The sequence below is a fragment of the Empidonax traillii genome, unplaced genomic scaffold (genome assembly GCF_003031625.1).
Source record: "Empidonax traillii isolate 1590-97213 ecotype Southwest subspecies unplaced genomic scaffold, ASM303162v1 scaffold1706:size71012, whole genome shotgun sequence".
Taxonomy (NCBI): Eukaryota; Metazoa; Chordata; class Aves; order Passeriformes; family Tyrannidae; genus Empidonax; species Empidonax traillii.
In genome coordinates this window covers 37,335-63,608 of record NW_020956899.1, presented here as the reverse complement: position 1 = coordinate 63,608, position 26,274 = coordinate 37,335, and the positions used below count along the sequence as shown (strand labels likewise).

At 38.9% G+C, this 26,274-nt stretch overlaps 2 protein-coding genes across 3 annotated transcripts in view; one reads left to right on the top strand and one right to left on the bottom strand.

Moving 5' to 3' along the window:
* Positions 1–707: 707 nt before the first annotated feature.
* LOC114070832 (isoleucine--tRNA ligase, mitochondrial) lies at positions 708–13,199 on the top strand (the record flags this gene model as incomplete). Its single annotated transcript, XM_027908423.1, has 11 exons — positions 708–815; positions 1,467–1,560; positions 6,791–6,899; positions 7,666–7,768; positions 8,852–8,977; positions 9,286–9,417; positions 10,034–10,140; positions 10,980–11,125; positions 11,284–11,474; positions 12,516–12,660; positions 12,802–13,199. Coding segments are annotated over 11 exons (1,413 nt in total), but the record flags the coding sequence as incomplete, so codon positions are not given.
* Positions 13,200–13,390: 191 nt separating this feature from the next.
* Positions 13,391–26,274, bottom strand: part of RAB3GAP2 (RAB3 GTPase activating non-catalytic protein subunit 2) — a 46,057-nt gene continuing 33,173 nt past the window's right edge. For both annotated transcript variants that reach the window (XM_027908420.1, XM_027908421.1), the window contains exons 22-35: positions 25,957–26,062; positions 24,769–24,929; positions 23,361–23,577; positions 22,879–23,052; positions 22,648–22,754; positions 21,655–21,721; positions 20,943–21,013; positions 19,330–19,365; positions 18,898–18,972; positions 18,442–18,660; positions 16,690–16,779; positions 16,387–16,605; positions 15,555–15,713; positions 13,391–15,266 (exon numbers count right to left, since the gene is read on the bottom strand). In XM_027908420.1, coding sequence (XP_027764221.1) covers positions 15,120–15,266; positions 15,555–15,713; positions 16,387–16,605; positions 16,690–16,779; positions 18,442–18,660; positions 18,898–18,972; positions 19,330–19,365; positions 20,943–21,013; positions 21,655–21,721; positions 22,648–22,754; positions 22,879–23,052; positions 23,361–23,577; positions 24,769–24,929; positions 25,957–26,062 — 1,848 coding nt within the window. In that variant the 3' untranslated portion in view covers positions 13,391–15,119. The remainder of the gene's footprint in view (positions 15,267–15,554; positions 15,714–16,386; positions 16,606–16,689; positions 16,780–18,441; positions 18,661–18,897; positions 18,973–19,329; positions 19,366–20,942; positions 21,014–21,654; positions 21,722–22,647; positions 22,755–22,878; positions 23,053–23,360; positions 23,578–24,768; positions 24,930–25,956; positions 26,063–26,274) is intronic.

Sequence of the window (26,274 nt, the reverse complement as noted above, 5' to 3'; positions counted from 1 at the left end):
GTATTTGTTTATTTCAGGACCTTTGTCCTGGCTAGTGCTATATGATACCAACTCCTAGATTGCCTTGAGAGTGTTCAGTGAGTTAATGGTTGTTTGTTATCACCCCTCTACTGGGTACAGATGTTTCAGTTTCTTACATTATTGGGATTAATACATTTATATATATATTTATATATATATATAATAATTTAAAATATGTATTACTAAAAAGGGGGAAGCCAGGCAACTGGAAGTCTAATACATATGTGCATTTTGTAACTTTATTCCCACATGAGTTTTCGAGGTGTCTTTATGCTGTAAAAAATAAGCCTCTTGTCAAAAAGAGCAGATATTTTGAGGGGAAATAGTTGTGCAGTTTCTTTAAAATCAAGGTGAATAGCAAGTGAAATGGATTTTAAAAGTTTTCAAGCTGCTGCCATCTTTTCTGAGTGCCTGGTTATTTGAGTATTTGCAGAAAAAGATATTTGGAATCCATGTGTGTCTGTATGTTTTACACAACCCTACCCATCGTGAAAGACGAAACCAGAAAGTCTTTTTGATGCAGGCAGAAGGTTCTGAGGAGTCTTGTCTGGATTAGAAGCTGGAAAATCACAGGTTCCAATAGCTTGGTCTCTGTATCAGCCTATCTCACTGCTTTGGGTCTGGGATACTTGTAGAAAGATACAATTCACTAATCAATCCATAATCCCCTCTTTTCTTCCTTCTAACCCAGTGAAACTATCACAGACATCATCAAAGTAGTGGAGCAGCAAGGAACAGATGCGTGGTGGACCCTTCCTATTGAACAACTGCTGTCAAAAGAGGCTGTAGCAAAGGTAATCTTCCAACTTCAAATACAGAAGGTGCCTGAGACAGCTGAGTGGTGGGAAATAATGGAAAACCTTCATATATTCCCTTGATGTTTTTCAATCTTGTACTCTCATGAGAAGGTATCCTGTGAAAAGAACATTCAGAAAGTAAGGTCTGAGTGTGGCAAAATACATGCAGTCAGATCTGTGCTGTTAATTCAGGGCAGAGATCTCCATCCCCCTGCTTTTAGTTCAGGTTCTCCTTCCTAGGTGACCAACTATCACCTTCCTAGGTGACATCCTAAGTAACCAAATTATGAGCCCAAATATATATTAAATTTTTGTCATCAAAATAGATTAGAATTTTTATTAAGTTCTTCCTGACTTTTTATTGTACTTTAACAATTGTGTACTTAAGCGTGCACACAAACTATGGTGTAACTCTGCTGTCTGAGGTTTTTATTTGTAATTTTTCCTTGCCCTGTTTTGGATTTTCATCAGTAATTATTTGAAAACTATTAGGAAAAATTATCTGAATTATTTTGTGTTCACTCAGAGTTGGTAGCAGAGCCTGTACAAACTAGTCCAGAAACCAAATTTGCTTTATTTCTAGCTTTGAAAAGCATTGATGATACAGACTATTCTATTTGTGTTGTTTAATAATTGGTCTCTCAATAGGCTGGTGGTCACGATATTTCGGATTATGTCAAGGGACAGGATGTCCTAGACATCTGGTTTGACAGTGGAACTTCCTGGGCTCATGTTTTGGAAGGTACAGAATTAATATGTTGATCTTTCTTTTAAAATACTTGGAGAGCCAAATACAACTGTTTTGTGTGACAGTGTTGGTGTGAGCGAAACTGAGGCAGATCATGCCGGCAGCAGACTGGTTGTGACTTCTTGTAAAGCTGCTTTTGCTTGTAAAGATAAGGATTTAATGTTGGCAAACTCATTTTCAGAGTAACTGAAGTTGAGATTTTTCTAATATTCTACTCTGAACAGTTCTGCTGTGTGGCATATGGTGTATCTTCTGATCAGAATGTACTTTTTTGGAGTGTAGACGTTTTGTGACACAAAAGTCAAGGTATTTTGCTGCTAGTCGGTAACTCTTAAATCGTTTTCAGTTAACGTATTTCAGTTTGTGCTTGTGTGTGCTATTTGAAGCAGGACAAGATTGAGATCAGCTGCTGAGTCTAAGTTTTATAATTTAAAAGTGTAGGTGTGCTTTTTCACTTTTGATTACTTTCAGTAACTAAAGTAGTATATTGTGGCTTAAAATATTTATACTTGCTATAAGCTGTTAATAGCTCCTACCGCCAGTAGTTGCTACTCAACAGGTAGCAGATATATATTTGTCTAAAAATACATAAAATATACACTGTTTGCCTGGAGGGTAGTCCAGAGTCAGGAGTCCTTTCCAGAGGAGGAGTCTGGTGCCATACATCAAGTCTGTTGGACTTTAAACCCTCTGTACACAATTGCGTGATAACAATCTTGTTGAATTATAAAACACGTTAGTACCAGAGGCTTTATTTCTTAGCAACATGGTCAGGCAACAGTACCATCAGCAAACATTAATTTTCTAGAAGACCTTTACATATATTGAAGTTTAAAATGTTTCAGATTTGATTTTGAAAGGTAAAACAAAATAGTGGTATTTTATGCACAGTTACACACTTGTGTCCTGCAAGGGCTTAACACCTCAGCCTGCAAAAGTTACCTTTAATCCTGTGTAAAGGAAGGACATCTTTTAATAAGGAATAGCAGAATCAAGACTTCTTGATTCACTGTTAATTTGTGTAAGGCTCCCCTGTTGATTCTGTAGTGTCTAATAAATGCTGGATCTTTCACAGTACAGACTTCTTCTTTCATAGAAATCATTGCAAGTTCCTCTTCTCTACCTAGTACTCTCTTTCCATGAAATTTGCTGGAACGTGGTGTATGTAAGGCATCTTCTTTTGCTGTCTGACCTGACTGGAGTGGCCCCACTGGTTCCAAAGCCAGGGACCTGACTGACAAGCAGGGTGACCCTGCAACCCTTTTTAAGTTCAGAAATGACACAAAAGTTGCATTACCTTTTTTCTGTGTAATTGAGGCTCCCAGACAGTGCCAGAAGTAGAAGTACAGTCTCAATGATTCACATCAAATTATTGGTTTAATTTACCATTTATGAAAAATGCACTTTGCAAGAGAAGCTGTTGAATTAATGGTTTTGACTTCTGTTTCCCAATATGCTCCAGTTTTTAAAACTTTCTGCAGAACTTCTTCCAATGGCAATAGAAGTAATCTTCAAGGCTTGCAAACAGGCTAACTGATGATATTCTTCTCTAAAGTACTTTTGGAGAAAAATGGGTGAAATTCATGGAGAAATCCAAAGTTAGAGAATGTCATAATGGGAAGAACTTTCCATGGCCAAAACTCAGGGAAGCACAGAAGCATATAGAAGCTGTCATGCTCCCTGTGCTTGCTGCCTGTTAATTTTGTAGTAGGAGGTCAGTGATAACAGCGATTGGTGCTGCCTCTGATGCCGATGCTGTGGGGCAGTGGTTCTTCTGCAGCACATGAGTCACTTTGAGAGCAACTGGAGGATGTAAGAGATGGCTAAAACTGAGACTATTATTTGTTTTGCTCTGCCCTGAACCCAAGTTATTGAAAATTATAAACCAATTATCTATTAGTCACCAGCAGGAATTAAAGGTTTTACAGATTTCCCTGTCAGTTCCAGTATTGCAAAAATAAGTCCTTCTCTCCAGAGTCTCTGCCACTTGGGGAACTTGGGCCTGAGTTTTCACTGTGCTTGAACCACCTGTGTCCGAGCTTACTAAATGAGATGCAGCTGATGGCCATACAGATTGCCGTTGTAAAATATGGCAGGTTGGGAAGGGGGGAGGGAAGACAAAGAAGGAGAGAGATTCTGCTACATGAGGTTAAGGGAATTGCTGCTCAGTGACTGCAAGCTCAGTGGCCTAAATGGTAGGTTGCGTGCACAATCGTATTTCTAATGCTCGCCCTGCTGCATTTCCTACAAGAGACTGAGCATAGTTCTGATAGAAATGACTTCAAGTTGCTCTTGTTTTGGTAAATTATGGTTGGCTTCCTTTTTGCAGCCTAGGTGTGTCTAAGGTACCACTTCTAGCTAAATGACAAATTAACCAAACCGTTCTACATCAGCAGTGTGGCAGGTAGGAAGGTGTGACTTACTCACTAAGATCAAAGATTTGGCTCCCACAGTCACAAACACAAAATTGTAGTTATGACTAGATTGTGTGTGAAATAAATGCTGCTTGCTGGCACCATTGAGAGCAGATCCACAAGTGCAACATGCTCTGAAAAACCCACTGCTCCTGAAGTTTTCTGGGGATGGTGTTTGCTTTCTTAATGCTCTGTTTGCCTAACACTGTTTTCACTCAGTTTATTAGTTGTACCTGCTCATTCTATTTGCTTCTTGCTACACATGCCTCAAATATTTTCTTGGAAGAACTGTTTTATGCAGTGTTAAAATTGAAGTCCAAATGCCTCATACATGAATAAATTCATTTTCACTCCCTCCAAAAACAAAGTGTGGTATAAGAAACATTTTGTTCAAAAGCATGTGCTAATTTTGAATACTCAATGCCATGATGCCAGGACTTTTTTTGTTGCTCTTTTGCTTTGAAATTCAGCCTTTTGATAGTGCTTATTTCAGTGACTGTCTTTAGAGCATCCATGTTAGAGAAAAACTCTTTTCTGTCTTAAAATTCTCTTACAGGTCTTGACGTTTTCCTCATGGACTGAGTGCCATCTGCACTACAACCATGAGATGATTATTTTTTAAAATACTTCATATAGAATGCACACTGGATTCCATTGTGATGTGATTTGCCATTGACAAAAGTCACACAACTTCTTACCCATAGTTTTATATCACAATTACGGTAGTTTTCAGCATCATAACTTTTTTCCCTATCTTATTGGCTAATATTTAACTGAATGAATGCAATTATTTTACAACTTGTCTATCTGAGTGTTTAAACTTTTGTGCTGACTGAGAGGATTGAATTTATCTTAGCTGGTTCATTCCTGGCATTAAAATACAGTACGTTTAATCTAAAAGTCAAAGTCTGTAAGATCAAAGATATGGAATCTTGAAATCCAAACCAGAAGGATCATAAATTGTAATTCTCCTTAATGACCTATGTACTACACCTCAGTGTAAAATAAACAACTTAAAAGTCTCTTCAGGGTTGTTGGACATACTCTTCCATTTACAAAAAAAAAAACAAAAAAACAAACAAAAAAACCACTGTTTAAATTAATTTATGTATAAAATCTCAACTTTAATGAAACTGAGGTGGGGGAGCTATCTAAAAGGCAGGCTTTCTATATGCAAACCCCATGTTTGTGTGTTACAGAGATAAAATGTTTGGGCCTCCATTAACTTTGCAAGGTAGAGTATCCAGCTTGTCAGATGTACAGGTTCCTGTCAGAAGAGACCAATACAGGTTGCTGTTTGTAATCAGTTTGTTTGAACTCTTCTCTCCTAAGTTGTAACTTCCATGAAAATCTCTCTTCTCTAAAACCAGTGGCTAGCAAACTAGATGTAAATATCGAACACATTTTTACAGAATTTCCATTGTTACTGTTTTCCTTACCACAAATATTCTCTTGTTCTCACAAGTATTTTTGCAGCCTCTTAATATAAAAGCTGATCCTTACTTATTATACTTTTAAAACCCAAGCTCTTTGTAGATTTGGTTGAATGAATAAGCAAATGTGCTAAAAAACATACCATCCACCCACACATTTTTCCTGCACTAACTGGCTCTGTATGGCCTTGACCTTTGTAATGTTGAACTTCCTTTTATTGCAGGATGGATCTAAATATCGAAACTTCCATTAAGTTAAACAAATAAATCAAGGGTGTCAGCAGCAGAAAGAAGTGTTGCCTCAGGGGTCCTAGGAAGAGGATAAAAGGAGCTAGTACCTAAAAACTCAGTAGAGAAACTTTTGTCTGAATCTTTGGAATCAAACTAAATCCTGACAAATGTGTATGGGTTTGCACATTTGAAGGCCTGGACTGGCATGTTATGCTGTGTTTTAAGTTATTCTGTTCTCACTCTGGTGACCTGTCTGGGATTGCTTAGGACAAGGAGGGACTTCTTGAGTCAACACGTCTTGTACCTTTTTGTACGGTGAACTGAATTCCACCAGTAAAGCCGTTTAAACTTTGCTGTCCTCTCTCAACCCTGGGGGATTAGCTGGGTTGGCTCTTTTGCTTTTAGTGTGGAGTCAGCTATTACCCAGCCTCTGTGCCTTGTAGCCCGTTTTTTCTCTGATGCCAACAGTACTCATTAGATCCAGGTGTTTTTCCCTAGCATTGCTTTTTTTGTGTGTGTATGTATTTACAGTGAATAATATTTCCACTCAGCCTTCACCTGGATAAGCTAAACAAGCCAGGCTCCTCCAGATGCCTCTCTTCTCCAAAAGGCTTTCTCATTTCCCATGTTGTCCTAACCCTTTCCTGACATTTTTAATTTTCCTGAACACCAGTGACCAGAAATGTAAGTTTTGTCACAGGTGAGCTGCGGTCACTGCCAAAACTCTCTGGTCTCCTCTAAATAGCTCTGCCTTATGCAGGAGGTCAAGCACTTCACCTTGTGGCCTAGATTTTTATTAATTCCAAAGTATGTGATCTTTTCTTGGGCCTTTCACTTCATTTAGGAGTATTTGGAAAGTATTTTTCAAACTTCTTATGAAGCACTCTGAGTGTGATAGCTTGTTTTTGTAATTTATTATTTTATTTGGGGGAGAGCAATCTTATTTGTAAATTGTGGAGTTGGATTTTTTTAAAAATGTGACGCTAATGAATCCCTTGTATCATGGTTCAATAACCACACACCATTTATGAAAGTAACTTATCCACTGAGTTTAAACAGCAGAATAAATTATACTAATCGCAATTTGTGTGTTAATTGTTTGAAGATACAGGCTAATATTTCAAATAAAATTTTCTCTTTTTAAAGGTGCAGAGCAAAGAGCAGATACATACCTTGAAGGAAAAGACCAGCTGGGAGGTTGGTTTCAGTCCTCTCTATTAACCAGTGTGGCAGTAAGGAAAAAGGCACCATACAAGTAAGTGTGTGCATTACAAACACATTCCTACTCCATTTATTGAGTGTTAGGCTTTTGGTAGTGTGCACAGCAGTATATAAACAACAGGAATAAAATGATTACTTAGCATCTTATTTATGTTCTTGTATTTTCAGCATGAAGTTTTTCTCAGATTAGATTGGAAGGAATTTACTGTTTAATTTTTTTTCCATTATAATTTTAATAGATATTTTATTTCTCAGTCCTTTAGGTATTACATTATCAAATATTATGGTTTTTTGCCATCTCTCCCACTCCCATAATTGAAGGGATTCTACGGGAGGTGCAGTGTGAAAGTTTCCTCAAATCATTGACTTTTGAATTGAATGTTAGGCTGTAGGGAATTTGGAATGACTGTGTGTTAATCTCCTGCTGGAGTTGTGGAATACTGTTTGCCCCCTGGAAGATGAAGAGCATAGGCAAGTGTAATGTGGGTCAGTGGCAAGAAGGCTGCACAATTTTGGGAAAAATAATACTTTAGTCTTTAATGAATCTGAAATCCAAGTACCCTGGATATCTAAACAATCTGTTGCTTGCACGGCAATGTTAAATGAGGAAAATGAAGTTGTTTGCAGTACCTGGAGGGTAGTACAGAGTATTCATTGTTGGTTGAATCCAGCAGATGGAACCTCAGGCTTACTGAAATAGAGGGTTTTGATATTTTGACTTAGGAATATCCTCATTAGAAATCTATTCCGAACACAGAATTTCACTGGGATTTTATTTTCACTAAAACCTTTTTTTTCAGGACTCTGGTAGTTCATGGATTTACTCTTGGTGAGAAAGGGGAGAAGATGTCTAAATCCATCGGCAATGTGGTTGACCCTGATGTCGTTATCAATGGAGGCGAAGTAAGTGAAACTCTTTGAGTTCTTAGAATCATTAGTTACAGTTTTTCACTACCAGATTCTGCAGCAGTCCTGTGGCATGGTTGTCTCTAAACAGCTGTCTTGTAGCAGAACTCTGTAAGGCTCTTCAAAAGACTTTGGCTACACTGCAGTTCTGTTTGGCTGGAGTGAAAACCTTGAGCTGTTTTGCTTCAGCTGAAGTGCCAAACCCCCACATCTTTGTTCTCTGCTGAGAGAAAATGCTAAAAGAAAAGAAAATTATGCAGAGGGTTTAAAATGGTTCCTTGTTACGTGGCCACAGAAACCCAGTATACCTGGGAACACTGTTGATGGAGTAATGAAGGGGGGATATTAAAAAAAAAATAAATTAAAACAATTGACCTTTGTTTTCAAACTGAAACCTGTAAGATGGTCCTGGCAGTAGAGCTGTCAGATGTAGCAGCTGCACCCCAGCAATCTGTCTGCTCTCAGCCTAGACTGTTACTGACTCTGGAAACTTCCTTCCATGGTCAGGAATGTTGCATTGCAGGTGATGCTCTGATTATTTTATTTTTTTTTCCCTCTCCAGTCCTGCTGTTGCTCTCTGTGAGCCTGCAAAGCAGATTTTGCACTTCTCTCAACAAAAGAATCAATCCTTACAGACTTGCTTATCTGATTCATTAAAATAGACAATTGTTCCTATTCTTTTGAAAAGGGCAGAAGCCATTTTCAGAGTTGAAAATAGTCTGAAGGGGAAGAAAAAAGTCTGTAGTTTTAGATATTAATGTTGCTATTTTAATGACAAGCATTTGAAGAATTTAGGGCTGCGGGTGAGTTTCTCTTAACTTACCCGGATTCAGCATTGCCTGAACACAGACTGCTGCAAGTATCTGTTGCAGCCCTGTTAAAAGAGGGTGAACACAGCAGCCTTCTAGGCACACATACAGAGTTTTAGGTAGCCCTGTGAGGGGCAAGGAGTTGGACTCGGTGATCCCTCTGGGTCCCTTTAAGCTGCAAGTACTCCATGGCTCTGCAGCTCACAGCACTGCTCACCAGGCTGCAGGACCCCCAGCAGTTCCTCTCGTGTGCCTTTCTGTCCATCCTTAGGATCACACCAAGGATCCTCCGTATGGTGCCGATGTTCTCCGCTGGTGGGTGGCAGAATCCAATGTTTTTACGGAGGTGCTGATTGGGCCTGTGGTACTTAATGCTGCCAGAGATGACATCAACAAGGTAGGAGCCACCTATGCTTAAGCTGTTCATTCTAATGAGAGGCCCTCTTTGTAGTGGCTGCAAAGCTTTCCAGGCTTTAGACTAAAGGAAGCTTTTCCAAACTCATTTAAGTAGGAACTACTGCTTCTCACATCTGTGGATCAAAGAGTGTACTAAGAAAAGGACTGATTTTTGCAGCATGCTTTGGTAACAGCCAGTTAAAAAACCAGTAATTTTGAAAAGTAGCCAATTTTAGTTAATTCATCATACAATATTAGCATTTTGCTTTTCATCTGAAGTGCAGACCATTAATGTTTAATTTTTCCTAGCTCCGGAATACACTGCGCTTCATGCTGGGAAACATGGATGGCTTCAATCCAGAGACTGATTCCATCCCCCCTTCAGAGATGTACATAGTAGATCAGTACATGCTGCATTTACTGCACGAGTATGGCAACAAGGTAGGGGTAAATTGTGTTCAGAGAAATGTGTGTGTACTGGTTTTGGTTAGAACCTCTAGGGAAAACTCTTGAAGTCTGTAAGTAGATTATGTGTCTAGGCACATTACAACCATAAAGGATTCTTAGGTGCAGCTTGTGCTCTCTTCAAGCCCATTTAACCTTTTGAGGAAGGTTTTAACATTCTTAACTTGGCTTTGACATCAACCAGTTTTTTCCATTCCCCACTCCTGCCCAAGCTGTCAAATTAGAAGTCTCTAGAAATAGCTAAAAATGGTTGTGAAAAACCAAACGCAAAGAATTCTAGAGCTTTGGAAATCTGCTGTAGTCCACAGAGCTTTGTAATTTCTGCCACTCAAAACCATTCTGCTGAAAATATGGGCATAATTCCTGGGCTTCCCCCTGTTGGCTCCCCTCAAATTAGAATTGAAATTATTTTTTCGGCCTAATCATTAACTGCATTAATAGTTTTTCCTCTCCAACAATCTTTCAAAGAAAAGATTTTCCCAGGCTTTGTGTCACTGATTACAGTTTCTCTAATTTTGGGTTTATCAGGGGCTGTCTTTATGTGCCATCTGATGGAAACTGATATGCTGTTCTTACCTGCCTCCTCTCCCAGGTTACAAACGCATACAAAGAGTATGATTTTAGCAAAGTTGTCCGATTACTACAAGCATTCTGTTCCAGAAACTTGTCTAACTTCTATTTCAGCATAATCAAAGACAGGTAAGTTCCTTCCTGCTGCCTTCAAAAGGGAAAAAACATGTGAATGGGTTTGAGATTGAGGTAGTAACACTGCAGGTGAATGCTGAGTGACTGCAGCTATCTCAGAGAACCCCTGAGGTTGTGCTCTAGTGCAATCCAGCTCCCCATGAAAGCTCAGCTGTTTGTCATCGTTGTGTTTCAGTGTTCTATCCTCTGGGGGTACTGCTGGCTCTCACAGGTAATCAAACATGCACATTTAAAACCAAATAAATATTTGAAGATAGTCTTGGATCTGTATTTTTCCATAGAAGGGTGTACATCTGAACCTGGGAAGGTAGGGGGAAGGGCTTTTAGCACTTACCTGGACAACTGAATGTATTCATCTGCTTTTTCAATCAGTACAAAATCCCAAGGGTGTGACAGATACCTTTGTAAATTTGAAAGGGCTGTTTCATGTCGGTAGGAGATGGGGCGTTATACTGGTCTTTAGTTGCCAGAATGTGAGTAGAGGGTTGGGGGGGGGGGGGGGGGGGGGGAGAGAGACAAAAAAAGCCCTAACGCTAAGCTTTACAGATGAACCAGAACAAAGGGCTGACACAGCTGCCTCCTGATGACAGATTCTGTACAAATTAACATGCACAAAACCTCCTATCCTGTGACAAATGTGGCTGCCTATGCAGATGGTCCTGTCTGTAGCCCACTGCGCTTGCCTAGGAAGGGCTCTTAAAAGAAGCTTTTCTTAGGAAGGCAGGCTGGGTCAGACTTCTGTACTCTCATGACTGTCCTGGAAGTGTGGCTCTTGAGCAGGAGCAGTGACATGAACACAGGAATCCTTTCCCAGTTTCATGGCTGTCTTGCAGGCTCTATTGTGAAGAAGCAAAAGATCCGAAGCGTCGCTCGTGTCAAACCGTGCTAGCACAGGCTTTGGACGTCGTGGTCCGGTCCTTTGCACCAATCCTTCCTCACCTGGCAGAGGAGGTTTTCCAGCACATCCCTTATAAGAAAGGTAAAGCACATACAATATCTAAAGAGTTCTGTTAGTGCACTGTTTAATTGCGCAGTTAAAAGGAATGCAAATACAGAGATGCGCCGTTCTTTTTTATTCATGTAATAAACACTCAAATAGAAAGAATAAACTAAGAATTCCTTTGGTTTGCTTTCAAGACTCAGAGGGTGTGTTTCGTACTGGCTGGATTAATGCAAGCTCAGCATGGAAGAAGCCTGGCATTGAGGAAGCAATAGAAGGTGCTTGTGCAATAAGAGACTCTTTCCTGGGGTCCATCTCTGGCAAGAATGCTTTGGAATATGAAGTCATCATTGTAATTGAGCCTGGATTGCTGTTTGAATTAATGGAGGTAAAAAATGCAGCTAAGAATAGTGCTGTCTGTGTGAAAAATACTAATTTCTGTAAACTTTCCTCTGCTTTGTACTTGCCATAAAAATCACAGGAGAGTTGAGGTTGGAAGGGACTGCTGGAGCCTGTACAGCCCGAGCCCCTTGCTCAGAGAGGCTTAGTTAGAACAAGCTGCCCAGGACTGTGTTCAGTTGGGTTTTGAATACTTCTGAGAACGGAGACCCCACCACCACTCTGAGCTACCTGTGCCAGTGTTTGACCACCCACACAGTAAAAAATGGGTTTGTGTTTTCTTGGAGAAAGATCATCTTCAACCTGCTGGCAGCGGTCTTTCTAACGCAGCATCCTACTGTGGAATGCTGCTGGGAGAGCAGAATTCTGGCTCATGGTCAGATGCGTGGTCACCAGCTTTCCAGCCAGCTGGGGTAGAGCTCCACGGGACTGCCAGCCAGTTTCTCCATCCCACTGAAGTTCCTCTGACTGAAAGCACAGTCAGCTGGTGCATCAGACCCTCCTTGGAGCACTGTCAGCAGTAAACTTGCTGAGGGTGTGCTGTGCCCCAGCACCCAGCTTATTTGCTAATGGATTAGAAAGTACTGGACCCCAGACTGACCCCCGAGCTACATTACTAGTGAACTGGCCTCCTTAAACACCTGTGCTAGTGCCAGTGTTCCTCCAAAGTCATCTGCTTTCTTGATATGAGGGTCAAAGTAAACTGCAGAGGGAACCTTCACACTGCAGTTCAAGTCTGTACTCCTGCTCCTGGCAGGAGTAAAGAAATTAGACTTTTGGTTCAAATCATCCATGGTTTTGTATTTGTTTTATAGAATGGAGCATCTTAGATGTCAGTTTGGATGCCAAACAGCACTATAGATACATGTATGTTTAGACACATGTGCAAGCAAACTTGTGCTCTCTCCCTGACAAGGCTCTGCTGTAATCACATACACAGCAATTTTATTTTTGCTCTAACGTCTTTTAGGAGGCAGATGCTGAGGCACAAAAACGGGTTACAAGTCTAAAAGTTCTCTCTCTCTCCTAGGCACTGCAGGCTGAAGAAACTTCTGCTGTTTCACAGCTGAATGAGATAATGATGGCTTCCCAGACAACCCTGCTGAGCGAGCTACCCAAAGAAACGCCCACAGATGCAAACATCACCAAAGGGACCTTTCTGATTAACTTGGAAGGTAAGAGAACTATTCCAGACAGGCTGCAGCACTAAGCAGCTGGTTCTTCCCTGCACTACAACGTACTTTGTTGTTCACGTTGTATGTATAGTTGAGTTTTACCTACAGCCTCTCTCTCAGCAATAACATTTCCTTTAACAGGTGGTGGCATCTGTGAACAATCTTCATATAAAGTTATAGCCCGACCCATTGCCAAAGCCAAATGTCCTCGCTGCAGGAAATACACTTCCGAGTCCTCAAGCACTCCCTGCCCACGGTGCCTCAATGTCCTTGCTGGAAAAGGGAGCAAGTGAAGACAAAATGCCTGTGCAGAAGCTGCTCCCAAGTCCTGAGTATGGAAGCCTAACATAGCCATGGCTAACCAGCAGGTCTGCATACTGAAACCTGTAGAACCAGATGCTTGAGCCCCAGTCTGACCAGAAGTATCATGTATTTTGGGGAACCTTATGTGTATATATATATATATATATGTATATGTATATATATATATACACACCTACTTGTGTATATCACTTTCCAGCTTAATAAAAAGGGTGGTTAAAAATAACTGACTGATTTACTTGTTCTTAGCACTTCCATTTAAGTCAAACTCCCCCATAAACCAGGTCTAGTCAGCTGGTAGTTCTGCAGAACCCCAGAGGACTCTGCTACACTGGACTGTCTACTTCTCTTGTAAAAACAGAAGAAAAGGGAATGGCCACCATTCCCTAAAAAGAAGGAAAAAACACAATGAAACCTCAAATTTTATTTAATCAATTTACACAAATCCACAGCAAATTAGACACAAAATAGCACTATATACAGAGTATTACTTACAATACATTACAGATTTGATTGGTGTAGTGTGTCAGCTCTGATGTGATACTCAGTTACAGTAAAATCCTTTACACAGCTGTACCAGGATCAAGGAATGTAATGCAGCTAAGAAACACCTGGTTTTCCTCAGGTTCCATGATGACCAAATCTCAAGCCTTCTCCTTTCTGCCTAAGTGTGAAGTGCTGCCAGGCAAGGTGGTCGAGTCACCTGCACAATACTGCCATCTCCCATTTCTCCCTTACAGCTGTTTTACCCTCAGTTATGGAAGTCAGTACACAGAATATAGACCAGGGCTGGCACTTACTGGAATCCCTGCTATTCTTCGCTCCATCTGCAGGAAGTCAAACATTTGGTATCAAATCAAGAAGCCTTCATCAGGAGTGCAGAGAGAGGAAGTGGGGATGTGGAACAGATGAAGGAGGCTGTATGGAACAAGCCACCTGCATAACCTTTTTTGTGGGGGGAAGTGTAACCCTTAGATGACAGCAGCACATACTTAAAAAGGATGAAGACCAAATCCTACATTCTGTCTCCAGCAAGGCAGAATATTATGAATGTTTCTTACACATAATGCAAGAGGAGCAGGTTACAAGATAGAGGTGGTAATTTCAGCTGACTTCAAGACAAAAACAGTTTACACCAATTTCATTTTTCTCTCCTGGCTTCCTTCAGGCAGATAGTGAACAGTAACTGATGCAAAAATAGTCATGTTCAATTCTACTCCAATAGTGAAGATACTCACTATGTGATTCCCTGTAGGTACCGTCAATAAAAGTGTTTATTTAAGGCTAAAGTACTCAGTACTACAGATCTTCAGAGAAGTTGGATCAACTTTTCAAGCATTTCTGACTACAAGTTAACATGTGCAGAGATTGATAGCAATACTACGTCTTCTACAGTGATAGGATGGAGGAACAATCTTACAGTAAGACATTCCTTGACCTACTTAAACTCAGCAGAGCTTAATAATAATGGAGAGGGATGTAAATCCAGTTTTAGCTGAAGCCCAGCAGCCTAGAGACAATACTGGGAGATCTGGACTAAACGATGTCACGTCTGGAGAATTGGATTCTCCTCCCCAGGCTGTTCTCCCTTTGTATGAGGCCCCAGCACGTTTGATCCTACGTCTAGTGCAGTTGTCATTCTCACATGTAATGCAGTTACAAGGCATGAGCCCAACACCAGCTCTAGCTTCAGAAAAAGCAGTATTGGCTTTGCATGGTAACTTCAGAGACTGAAGTTCTTCTTGGGTCTAATTCTAAAGCTTCTTTTGAGAAACAAATCATACATGGAACATTGAAACTGCAGCAGTTACTGCCAGCATGAAATACAAAATTTCACAAGATGTGCTTTTCTTAAGAGACTAAAACTGCTGTCAAATATACCCAATTCAAACAACTGCATAAAGCACTCAAGTCAGAAATAAATAACAAAGCAGTTCAGATACTGACAAGTGTACTAGGAATTAAACATATTTGTACTAGTGCAGAATTTAAAATATACTCCAATTTAAAATTACCGTCTGAAATTCTGGGATGGGGAGCATTTGTTCTTTTCATTGCTTAACAAGAGCCACATGGAAGCTTCTCCCATAAAGTTCAGCCTCTTTGTGTAAATCCATGCACTGTCCCCGTGCAGCAGATCACGAAGGGATGGCCTCCACAGCCTCGATGAGATTCAGGGCCAGGCTGTACTGCCCGTGGTTCTCCGGCAGGTGCTCGATGACCTTGTTAACCAGCTTTGCTGTCGTTGCAATTGGCACTTCTACATTTTGAAGTTCCTTGGGGTCCTGTATAACAGAGCAAACACAGCATTAGAGTAATTTTGCAGATTAGCCCTCCAGAACTTGCATGAAACAGATTACTAAGGTTTATAAGCACAGTTAAGCTGACGCTTTGCCCCATGAAACTGCTTTACCCTCCCTGAAACAGAGCTTGCATGAGGAAAAGTAGGAACAAATTATTGTTTCTATGATTAAGAAACGGCCATTCAGATGTAATCTCTGTCTTGATGAACAGAAGCTTCTGGGGAAAAAAAAAAAAAATCAACCTATTTTCCAAAATTGAGCTCAACTTACCATGGCTTTGAGCCACGTACAGAGAGTTGGAGGAAGCCTGGTGAGGAGCTCCATGCCCTCCTTTGTCTCCCCATGGAGTAAAACGAAGGCCAACCTCTGCCCAGCCAGAATGAGCAGCTGTGAGGCAAGCACTTCTTTGTCAGCCACCTGAAGAAAGGCCTGATAACAGAGAAAGGTAAGGCACTAGAAACCATTTCAGCATGACACGGCTCACTCATCTGGAGGCCTGGAAAGTTGTATCAAAAGGAGGTGCTCGATACTAAAGGAACAAATAGTTTTTGAGACTGTTTCTTGTGTTGGCTGTTACCATAACAAAGCACATTCAGAGCTTCCAGAAAAGTAAACAAAGGCAGAGAATTACTCTGTACTTCACACAGTGATTAGCGTGAGCACAATATCTGTTTTACAGTTCAGCAACATTCCTAACTTCCATATAATCTCGTTTGGTTTTACCCTCAAGGAAGGGGAGGGGGTTTTTGTATTAAGCTTTTCTTTATTTTTCTAAAAGAGATTAAGGCAAAAAAAAGAAAATTCTTGAAACTATCAAATATAATAAAATAAAAAAGGCAATGCTGGTTTAGACCAGCAGTATAACTCCCTGTGAGGTTTCCATGTGTACACAGATTCTCACTGGGAAAAAGGAAAAAATAGGGTAATTATTGGTCTTGAAAGACTACTTTTACAGTCTCTGACTTTTCAGCCTGGGGATTTGTTGAGCTTGATAAATCCTGCCTAACCCTTCCAGGCATCTTAAGTAAGTGAAAAAGTAATTTTAGCAGAATATATGACATAATGTTGTACTGATTTAAAAAACTCTAGAAGTTGCTATTACCTCTTCACCAAGATGATCCATCCCATAACTATACAGTTCACAGACGTAATGCCTTCTGACCAGATCCTCAGAGATCTGAAGATATTGAGCCAGGTCTGCAGCCAAAGTTGGCCAATTCTTCCCCTTCTCAAAAGGAAACAATTCCTCTTCTGAGACTTCTTTGTCCTTTTGTGATGAACACAGTGTTTGAACTGCTGCACTCACAACTTTGAGCAAGAACTTGGAAGCAAAAATTGCAAGTTACTTAAGCATTATTTGAAATTTTAGAAGTTTAAGAATTTAAGGTGCAAAACTTATGCCTACCTGTTGTCGTATGGATAACACATTTGGATCCATATCCCCACTAGGTAGCAGCTGAATCGATGTGAGGTCTTTAAAAAATGCATTTTTTCCCTAAAAATGAGAACCAGAGACAGGTCTCAGGGATACAGGGGAATACAAACAATTCATTTTGATCTCATACTGAGCAGCCCACTTACTAATTTGCACTGCATCTTCTGTCTTGCTTTGAGGACAAAAACTAATACTGTAAGTTAAAGCCACAGAAAAATCCAAACTTCTGTACATGCAATTGTACCATGTCAAGGATTTCCTTTCAAACTTAAAACCACCTACCAACTAAATTAGGTAGCTGATACTAGCTGGAGTTGAAATTTGGATATATATCCTGGTCTCTGACTTGACACTAACATATCAAGTACAATATGTACGAAGAAATGCAAAACAGCTGATAGGAATAACCCATTTTATCTATTATCTATTGGTATAGTTGACACTGCTTAATTTTAAGGTCATTTGAACTACAGATCAATCAAATTTCAGGTCAATTCCTGAATGATGGAACATGGTAGCCCTTGTTCCAGCCCACCATGCTCCAGCAGTGACATTGCTCAGTGCCAAACACCTCTGCAAGTCCTGCTCTGCACCACTGCAGGGAGCAGGGAAACTGGTACCAACGTCTGTGTTAAAAGACAGTAATGGATGTGTAGGTTTACTCAGTGACTTGCCTTGTCACAAATTAGGTAATAAATGGTCTTTGAAACTTTTCACCACTTTATCAGCCATCAGCCAAAATTCCCTAAAGACCTGTTGGAGATTCTCTCAGAAAGCTCACAGAGCAAATGGAAATCTTGAGTAAGTGAAGGAAAAAGAGCAGTGACTGAGAATAACAGCTTTGTGTTAGAAAGGCAGGACAGGAACAGGATCCAATTTTGCATTTTTAAATGACAAAAAGTAGTAAAATGCTTTCTGCTAAGAGATAAGCAAAAAAAAAAAAAGTATTAAACCAATGGAATTTGACTAATGGTAATCAAACTCAAATATTCATCAGAGTTTACAGACTAACAAAAACCTATGGCAAAAGGAGAGCAATATTCTGCATTTCTTAAATTTCAGGAAGTCATTAAGAAATCCGTGCAGTCTTACAGGATTTAAATCATTTTCTCCCCAGCAGGAATAAAATGACATTCTACACAAGTACTTTGTGTTTAGATTTTCTTAAAATTCTAATGTGGTAGAGCTAGGAGGAAGAAAGCTCAATTTCTGGTACCTGTTTTGTATCAGGGTCAAGTTCTGACTGTAGATATACTGCATTTTAAGTGCAGTGACCTTTTGTAAGTGGTTTATATGGGTTAAATTACAAGTTGTTTATTCATTTTGAGATGCTCAGGATTCTGGAATAATCATGAGCAATAATGGATACAACAGTGACACTAACATAACATTTCTGACTTTTAAATGTTTGTGTTTTCACTGATCTGGCACTTCTCAAAGCAAGTAGGAAAACCTGTCATCCAGTGTTCTTGACATGCAGTATTTTCAGGCCACCTAGTTATTAAAAAGCTGACCTCGTGCATCTAAGGTCACTACAAATCTTTTATTCATAAGGAAATGCACCAAGCTTGGGTCTCATTCTGAATTCAGGTGACAACTTCATGAAGCACTACATGGGACTAAGCAGCTTTCATAAAATTATGTTTAAAGAGTGAAAGGATATATTACAGAGACCAAGAAGAAGGATAGCAATATTAAAATATATTCTTCCAAAAGCCATACCTTGCTATCAAACAGCGACAGAGGCTTCACACTCTTCAGGGAAAACCTCATGATGGCATATAAGACAGTACACAACACAAACTGGTGTTCCACTAGTGGGTAGTGAATGCGTTTCTGCTCCAGGGCGAGTTCTACTATGGATACTGGTCCTTCCACTGACACCCAGGCATCTTCAGTGTCCAAGACAGGAGCCTGCATTTCATCACTAGTAACGTCTGCCTGCCAGAGCAACACAGAAAAGCAGTCATGCACAAAGTGTCATCTATACTGGCCTTCCCTCACACAGCTCTAACCACAAGTTCTCTGCACTGAAATTAAAAAGAAAATTTCATATTGTCTAAAAGTTCATTAATATTTGTCAGAACTGAACGGTACTGAAATTGGTAAAACCAGTGTCTTTAAATCAAGTTTGAATGCATTAGTTCCTGACTTTCTATGGGAAAATTAAAAACTTACCTCCAGCAAAGTTTGCAGAAGTTCTGAACAGCAGCCAAGGAAAGCTGTCATCGCTGTGTCACTCATACCAACGTCCTGTTAACAAACAGTGTGATTTAAATTGTTTCAGTTGGAATTGAAACAGGCTTTTATTAGCTCTGTATGTTTGAGAAGACAGTTGTTAACAGAAAATACAAAGTTTGGCTCAGTTTATTAACCTGGTATATTTAAATGTAAACAAATACTCACTAAAGTACAATAAAGAATTAGAAATACCATGAAAAATTGGAATAAAGTTAAATGTAGCCATTTACAGTACTGTAACTCCGAGGAAGACTGAATTAAGTAATCCCATCTAGTAAATTTCATTTCCTGATCATATTAGTTGTCAGTATTAAATTTAAAGGATTTCTATTTATTTCTTCCCACTTAGGCAAAAGTAGTATTACTTGCCCGTCTGCATAATCTGTCCTTTGGCGCTTTTCCAACCTGTTTAAAAAAAGAAAAATAATCATCACAACTAAGTAATTTTCATTGCAATATCTGTTACCCACATTTTAACCTTTTATTACTATTTTCCTAATACAAAATGAGAAAACAGTTCACTACAGCATGTTACACATCTTGCTTTCAACAAAAGATTTGATGCAGATTGTACAGAAATTAACATCACTGATGCCCATATTTAGTTCATCCTTCTTAAACCCCATGATTAGAAATAAGGCCCCAAGGTCCTCATTCAAATCTTAAAGGCAGCTAAGAAATTCCCAGTGATTTACAGAATACAGAACTAAAGCTGTAACACCAAGTGTGATATCAGAAGGAAACACTAGGGAATAAGGGAAAAGGAAAGGAAGAGTGGACACTCCACCATATTCACTGACATGGATAAGGTCTAACAAGCAAGTTATTACATGGTTTCCATGCTTTTCCCATCTGAACTCTTCAGAAGTGGCGCCTCAATCATATCCTGTTTAGGAATGTTACTATGAGGTCCAATTTCTACAATGCTGCACATGATGAAGCTCATACAGGTAAGTGGAAGTTCTCTCTTCCATAGCACAAAACCATAAAGATAACGATTACAAACTCATGGCAGAGTCTGGACAACAGCTGAAGTGAGATTCTAGAGTCCTGAATTATGGGACTATTTAAACTCAAATTCAAGAGATCCATTGTGCTGTTTCAAAGTCTGAATTCAAGGCAACTTTCAGCTGTCGATTTTGGGACAGATTAAAAGCCAACAAATATGGAAACTCCATTTTTCTGGAAGCTGTGCTGCTGCTTTGATAACGTAAACCTTAAGAATTAATCATTGTCAACACTTCTCCTTGCATCTTGACTTTTGTGCTGAGAAACACTTAGCTGCTGCTGTACATCTGGCAAAGCAACAGGCAGATTCTCCTCCCACAATTTAAACAGATCTATCATTTACAACCACTACTGTTCCTAAACTGTCTTCCTTTAAAGAGATCCACTGCATAGTTATAAGCATGAAAAAAATGAAATTTAGCAGGGACAAAAAACTGCTAAAATTCAAAGTAAACAAGCTACATACTAGAACAAAAGCTGAATTACAATAGTAGCAATAGTTAAAAGTGCTCAACAACATCCACAAAGCGTTCTGTGTTGTGCAGAAGAAGAGCTTTTATGTGCAAAACTTGGACCAACATTAGAAAAACCTGCTGCTTGTGGTAGTTTCGTGGTAATAACAGGAAATAGGCACAGAGAAAACACTTTAAGCTGTTTAATTTTTTCTAACAGAAATTAAAACTGTTTCACAAATACCTCTCATTTAGTAACTAAAAGTCAGCAGTGCACTTTAGTGTTCAGTACACATCAGCCAGTGTTGATCAGCTGCCTACAGTTAATCATTCAACAGATTTGGTGTTTTAAAACATGCATTCCTTCATCAATTTCAGGAGTTAGCTACATAAACCAAATAAATAGGGGGGGTTTCCATGGTTGAATGAATGATATTCCAAATACTTTGTAAATGCTAGTTTCATTTTTCATCTAAAAACAAAAGCACAGCCTCAAAAACACTGTCCCAATACTGCACTCACCTTGTCCATGAGATATGTAGCAGAAGAAAGCCTTTTTACTATGAATGTATTCCACATCATCAGAGCAATGCCTAGAAAAATCACACACTCGTAAACTCCACATGAATAGCAAAGGGATCTTACAAGATAGTGAATGAAACAAGGATTTGTGAGTTATCCTCACTGCTTTATACTTAGAATTTGGATTTCTCAAGAGGAGACTGCCTTGGTGATTAAATACAGTCACAAGTGCAATGAATCATTGGTTAAAAGTATTATATTATATAGACTGGGTTAAACATTGTAGGTACACAGAAAGAGTGCACCTTATTTGCATACATCAATAGTCTACAAAAAAGAAAATAGTCATCACATTCATTACAACAGGGTGTAAAAACTGCATGAAAAATAACTGACTGCAATTTAACTGATGTTTCACTATCTAAATACAAAAAAAAACTAATTCAAAGCAATTTATTTGAAAATGCTTTTAGTTAAACACGCTGACTTTACCTAACCAACTTATTTTAACAGTTCTGATGGAAACTCAGTTTCATCATGAAAAACAAAAGCTTGAATGGTAGCAGAAAGTTTTGGGTTGTTCTGGTTTTTTTAAAGACAAAATGGCCATCATTACTAGGTATTGCATACATTTACTGTAGTCAACAAAAATCCATTCGTTCATTTTACAGTTTCAAAAAAAGGTAATTTTTAATAATAATTTTGTACTTGCCATGCTGAACGTGAGCATTAACGATGCATCTTAGATGATCTATAGACCTTGTGAGAAAACACGCTTCCTTATGTAAAAAAAAAAAGTAAAAGAACAAGTTATTACATTATTCAAAACCTTTTGAAATGTAAATTATTAATTCTTAAAGGGTCCAAGTAGATTATCTTAAAGCTACTATTTTGAGAGTTATAAAACTTGTAACTTTTACAGATATTGCAGCTTTCTCTATCCATATCTGACAAACTCATGTGCACATGGCAAAGTTTGTTTCAGTATAGTGATTTTTGATTGGTTTTGTTTTTTTTTTTTTTTTTTTTTTAGCATAGGTACTGCTAACATCCTCTTTGCTAAAAGGCATCTCCACTGACTACAGTCACTTTTCAGATACAAAATTCCCTTTTGATAGATTAAATTTACTCAATTTTGTTATGATGGACTAAGTTCTATTCCACAGCAATGTTGCACAGATCTAAGGAGTGCTAATTTCGGTTTCAATATCATCTGAATTTAGGATGTTTTCCATTAGGGAAACTATAGGACAGCAGCAGAAAAGAAGAAAATTTTTATCTTTTATAACAATTCCCAGCAGTGGCCAGGGAATCCAAAAGCATTCAAGAAATCCCTCTCCTCCTTAAATAGAATGGATTCTAGCAAAAAAAATTTAGTATTCTGTGATCTGTTTCAGTGTATCTAGAATGGAGAAAAGGTTCACCACTATTTTGCAGTACTTAAACTGTCCCACAGTTGCACAAAATACAGTCAAAATCCTTTTTCAAGCTGCTTACTTGAACTCAGTTTCCTCTCTTTTGAGAGTCTGATAGTCCTGGCATTGTGAGGTGCCATTCAGCCTCAGGACCTACATTCATCTTCTCAATTCAGTTTCTGCTTACCACTTACAACAGAAAAATCATAACTAGTAACGGCTTTCAAAGTCAGTCCATGCAATCAATGTTTTTATGAACTTGTTACTCCATGCAAATGAAATTCTCTTACCTCTGGGTCCTTATTCCACTGCACTACATATTCCCAAGAGCAGTGTGCATGGAGTACATCCACTTCAAGACTACATGGAAATTGCTGATATGCAAGTTGCAGCAGCTCTAGAAGAAGAAAATCTGAAGTTAGAAGAGAGACTTCTTCCCGTTGTAATTTCTGCTACAAAGTAGCAACTAAAACATCTCTGCAGACATTTATAATTTCAAACATTCATGCTCTTTTTCTTACCTAGGATAGTTTCCAAGCCTGCATCTGCTTCTGGTTCCTCAAGAAAGAGGTTATTATGCATTTCTACAGATTCTTCAGTACTATCTGTATTGGTTTTGTATTGGGCCAAATTCAGTACAAGAGGACTGAAGCCTTGCTTAAAAACCCACTTTGCTACAGTGTCAGCAATACCTCCTAGGATATTAAAAAAAAGAAAAAAAGAGGTTTAGCCAATGTATTGCAGATTCTTTATGGTACAGAATCAAAGGACAAGAGAAAAACACAGGAATTTTCAATAGTACCTTTAATTACATAAGGATAACTATCATTTAAAAAAACTTACGGTCATACATTTTTACAACCTTAAAACATTATTTCCACGTGATTTGCATAGTTTTCTTAATTAAGAATGGTATCCAGTAGAACAATTTCCAGTCCAGTGTACTGGCTCAGAAGTCTATTAGAAAGACAATCAACAATGTCTCAAAGAGAAAAAAATGTACCTTTTCCAGCTTCAAGCAATTTCTTTACAGAGAGCCTGCCCAAAGGCTCAGTCTGGAGTGATGAAACTCTTTTTGTCCTTTTTGTCACTTTGCTGTGCAGCAGTGTTTGAAGTATCAGACAGTCTTCTAATTGTTTCAGTAGAAGTTTCCAATATTCAGTATCAAGGGAAAGGGCTTCCCAGGATTCCGTGTCTGAACCTACAACTATTTGGGAAAACTAACAGAACATATGAACTCATTTAGGTCTGTTCACTTAAAGCAGCACAGTTTTGTTTACAAAAAAACTATAACCAAAAGCTATAGCCCAAGGATTACTGCATTCTAAAGAATAATTTAGTTCAAAGTATGCATTAACTGCTATGCAAAGATAAATTAATATCTTACACTTCTCAGAAGACGCACAGATCCTTAAATAAAAGCCTAAGGAAATAAAAGAATCTAAAAGATCATCTTACAGTTCCTTTTATAATTTCATATTTAGTTAAAAAGGGGCTTAAAATCCCTTCAAAAAATATTTTAAATCCTCCATTTTATACACCTTGCTACATGCATGAATAGTCCACCTATATTTCCATGTCCTACCATATTAAAAATTCTTTCCTGTGAGGGTGGTGAGGCACTGGAACAGGTTGCACAGAGAGGCTGTGGATGTCCCATCCCTGGAAGTGTTCAAAGCCAGGCTGGATGGGGCTCTGAGCAACCTGGGCTAATGGAAGGTGTCCCTGCCCACGGCATCATTTGGGGTTGTAACCAAATGATCTTTAAGGTCTCTTCCAAACCAAGGTTCTATTTAGAAGACTAAATACCACCTAAGCCCCATATAATCTGTTAAGACAAGTAGTAAAACACATATATGCCTAATATTGTTTAGAAATGGACTAGCATTCATCTTGAATTGCAATGCTGTGCAGTTTCACAGTCACGATCACAACTTTGTGAAGATATTTACTGCCAAAAAAACAAACACTGATCACCTTAAGAAGGGATAGTAACATAAGTCCTATAAAAATCCAATAGTACACTTAAAAAAAATAAAATCACTTTAAAAATAAATCACATAAACGTGTTAAAACAGGTTTACCACCCAAAGTTCAGTCCACTTAAATTTATGTGGAAACTGTGTAGGCTTTAAGACTGTAAGCATCATTTGCAATCACGAGAAAAACTCAACGTACAGTTTCCATCACATATTTAAATATGTTGAGTCAATGATTTCAATATAGTACTGAGTTATCTCAGCATAATATACTTCAAATGCAAATTTTCAGGCTTGTAGGATGGCACGTTTATGCCCATGTTAGAATGGCAACAAATGAATGCTGAGGATGTTCTTCTATTACAAAGACAGTAATTTGCATGGAACTGATACATTAAATAAAATAGAAGGGGCAGGTCCCAGACGACTCACCTTTTTCTCTGTCACACTGTCGATTATCTGTGCAGTTACAGAGTGTCCAACGTGAGCAGACAGCAAGGCAGCCGCGTTATTTTCGGACTGAACACAGGCCGTGCGCATTTGCTGCCACCAGGGGGAAACCGACTGAGTGTCCCATGACTCATCTATAGCCACTGAAGGGAAAGGGAGGGCAGGAAACAACTCGGGTCACCAGGTGTCAAAACCAGCACAGTAGCAACCAACCCTGAAACCAGCACTAATTAATACAGCTTGTATTAGGAGCAATTTCCAATTATTCTACATTAGCATTTTTTATATATGTTTCCAATTACTCTACATTATCATTTTTTATATACATAGCACCCAATTTCTATATTGTAACTCAAATTTGAAATAGAATGCAAATCACCAATTCTCCAAAATTCATCTGTAGGAAACAGACAGTAGATCTAGACCACTAGGTAGCAAACCTGCTGTATGCTTACTAGATCTAGGGAATACTGCAAAACGACACTTCACAATGCAGACAGCTTCTTTTGTGATTCCAAGATGCCATATTCCGTGCATTCAAACTGCCTCTCTTCAGACTGCCTCATGTTCAGCAGCACTAATTTATTCAGACAGCAGCAGCAGCTTATTCACGCTTCCAGTGTCAAGCTGATAATGGTGAAGTATATATAAGGGAACCTGGCACAGACTTACCCACAGCAGCTCTGTGTGAGGTAGGAGAATCAATATTCATTCATATATACAACCCACCCTCAGTAATGGCAAACTGACTTCAGTAATGGCAAACTGACTTCATAGAGTACTCCTTGAGTTACAGAAATGTTTAATATACAAATGCTGCTAGAATAACAGTGCCTCAAGGTCATCTGAGAGTCAGTCAGCACCGAGTAGAAACAGGACTATACATCCAAAAAATGTGAGGAAAGTGAGCTGGACAGCCGCCTTCTGGTGCCAAATGGGAGTTGTGTCAACTTTGTGTTGAGTGCAAACACAAGGCATGAAACAAGCCTTTAACTGTGACACTCTTCAGATTTTTACTGTGGTTTTAGTTAGTCCATAAACATGCTGCACTTAGTTCTGTTACACAATTTGTGAGGGGGAAAAATGCTAAATGATAACGCAGGCTACTCAGAGTAGCAGATTTCTAATAACAGTGACATCTCATTTAAGTATTCCAAATGCACATCTCACCTTTCATCTTGCTCAGAAGTGACAGCATAGTGTGAAGGCAACTGACAGAATCTGGTTTGTCTAGAATATCTTTTTCCTTGGAAAGCCATAAATTGAGAAGGAGTGACTGTAAGAAAAGAGAATATGGAATTAAAGCAATCGAATGAAAGTCTAATATCATAATATACCTAATGCAAACACTTTCTCAATACACTGCATAAGGCACACCGACAGATTTTGAAATTAAACAATACCATCTCTAGCTTTAATTTAGAAAGATATTCTAGAAAATACCCTCTCTTAAAGGCTCAACTTGGCAGACATTACCGGTTATTAATG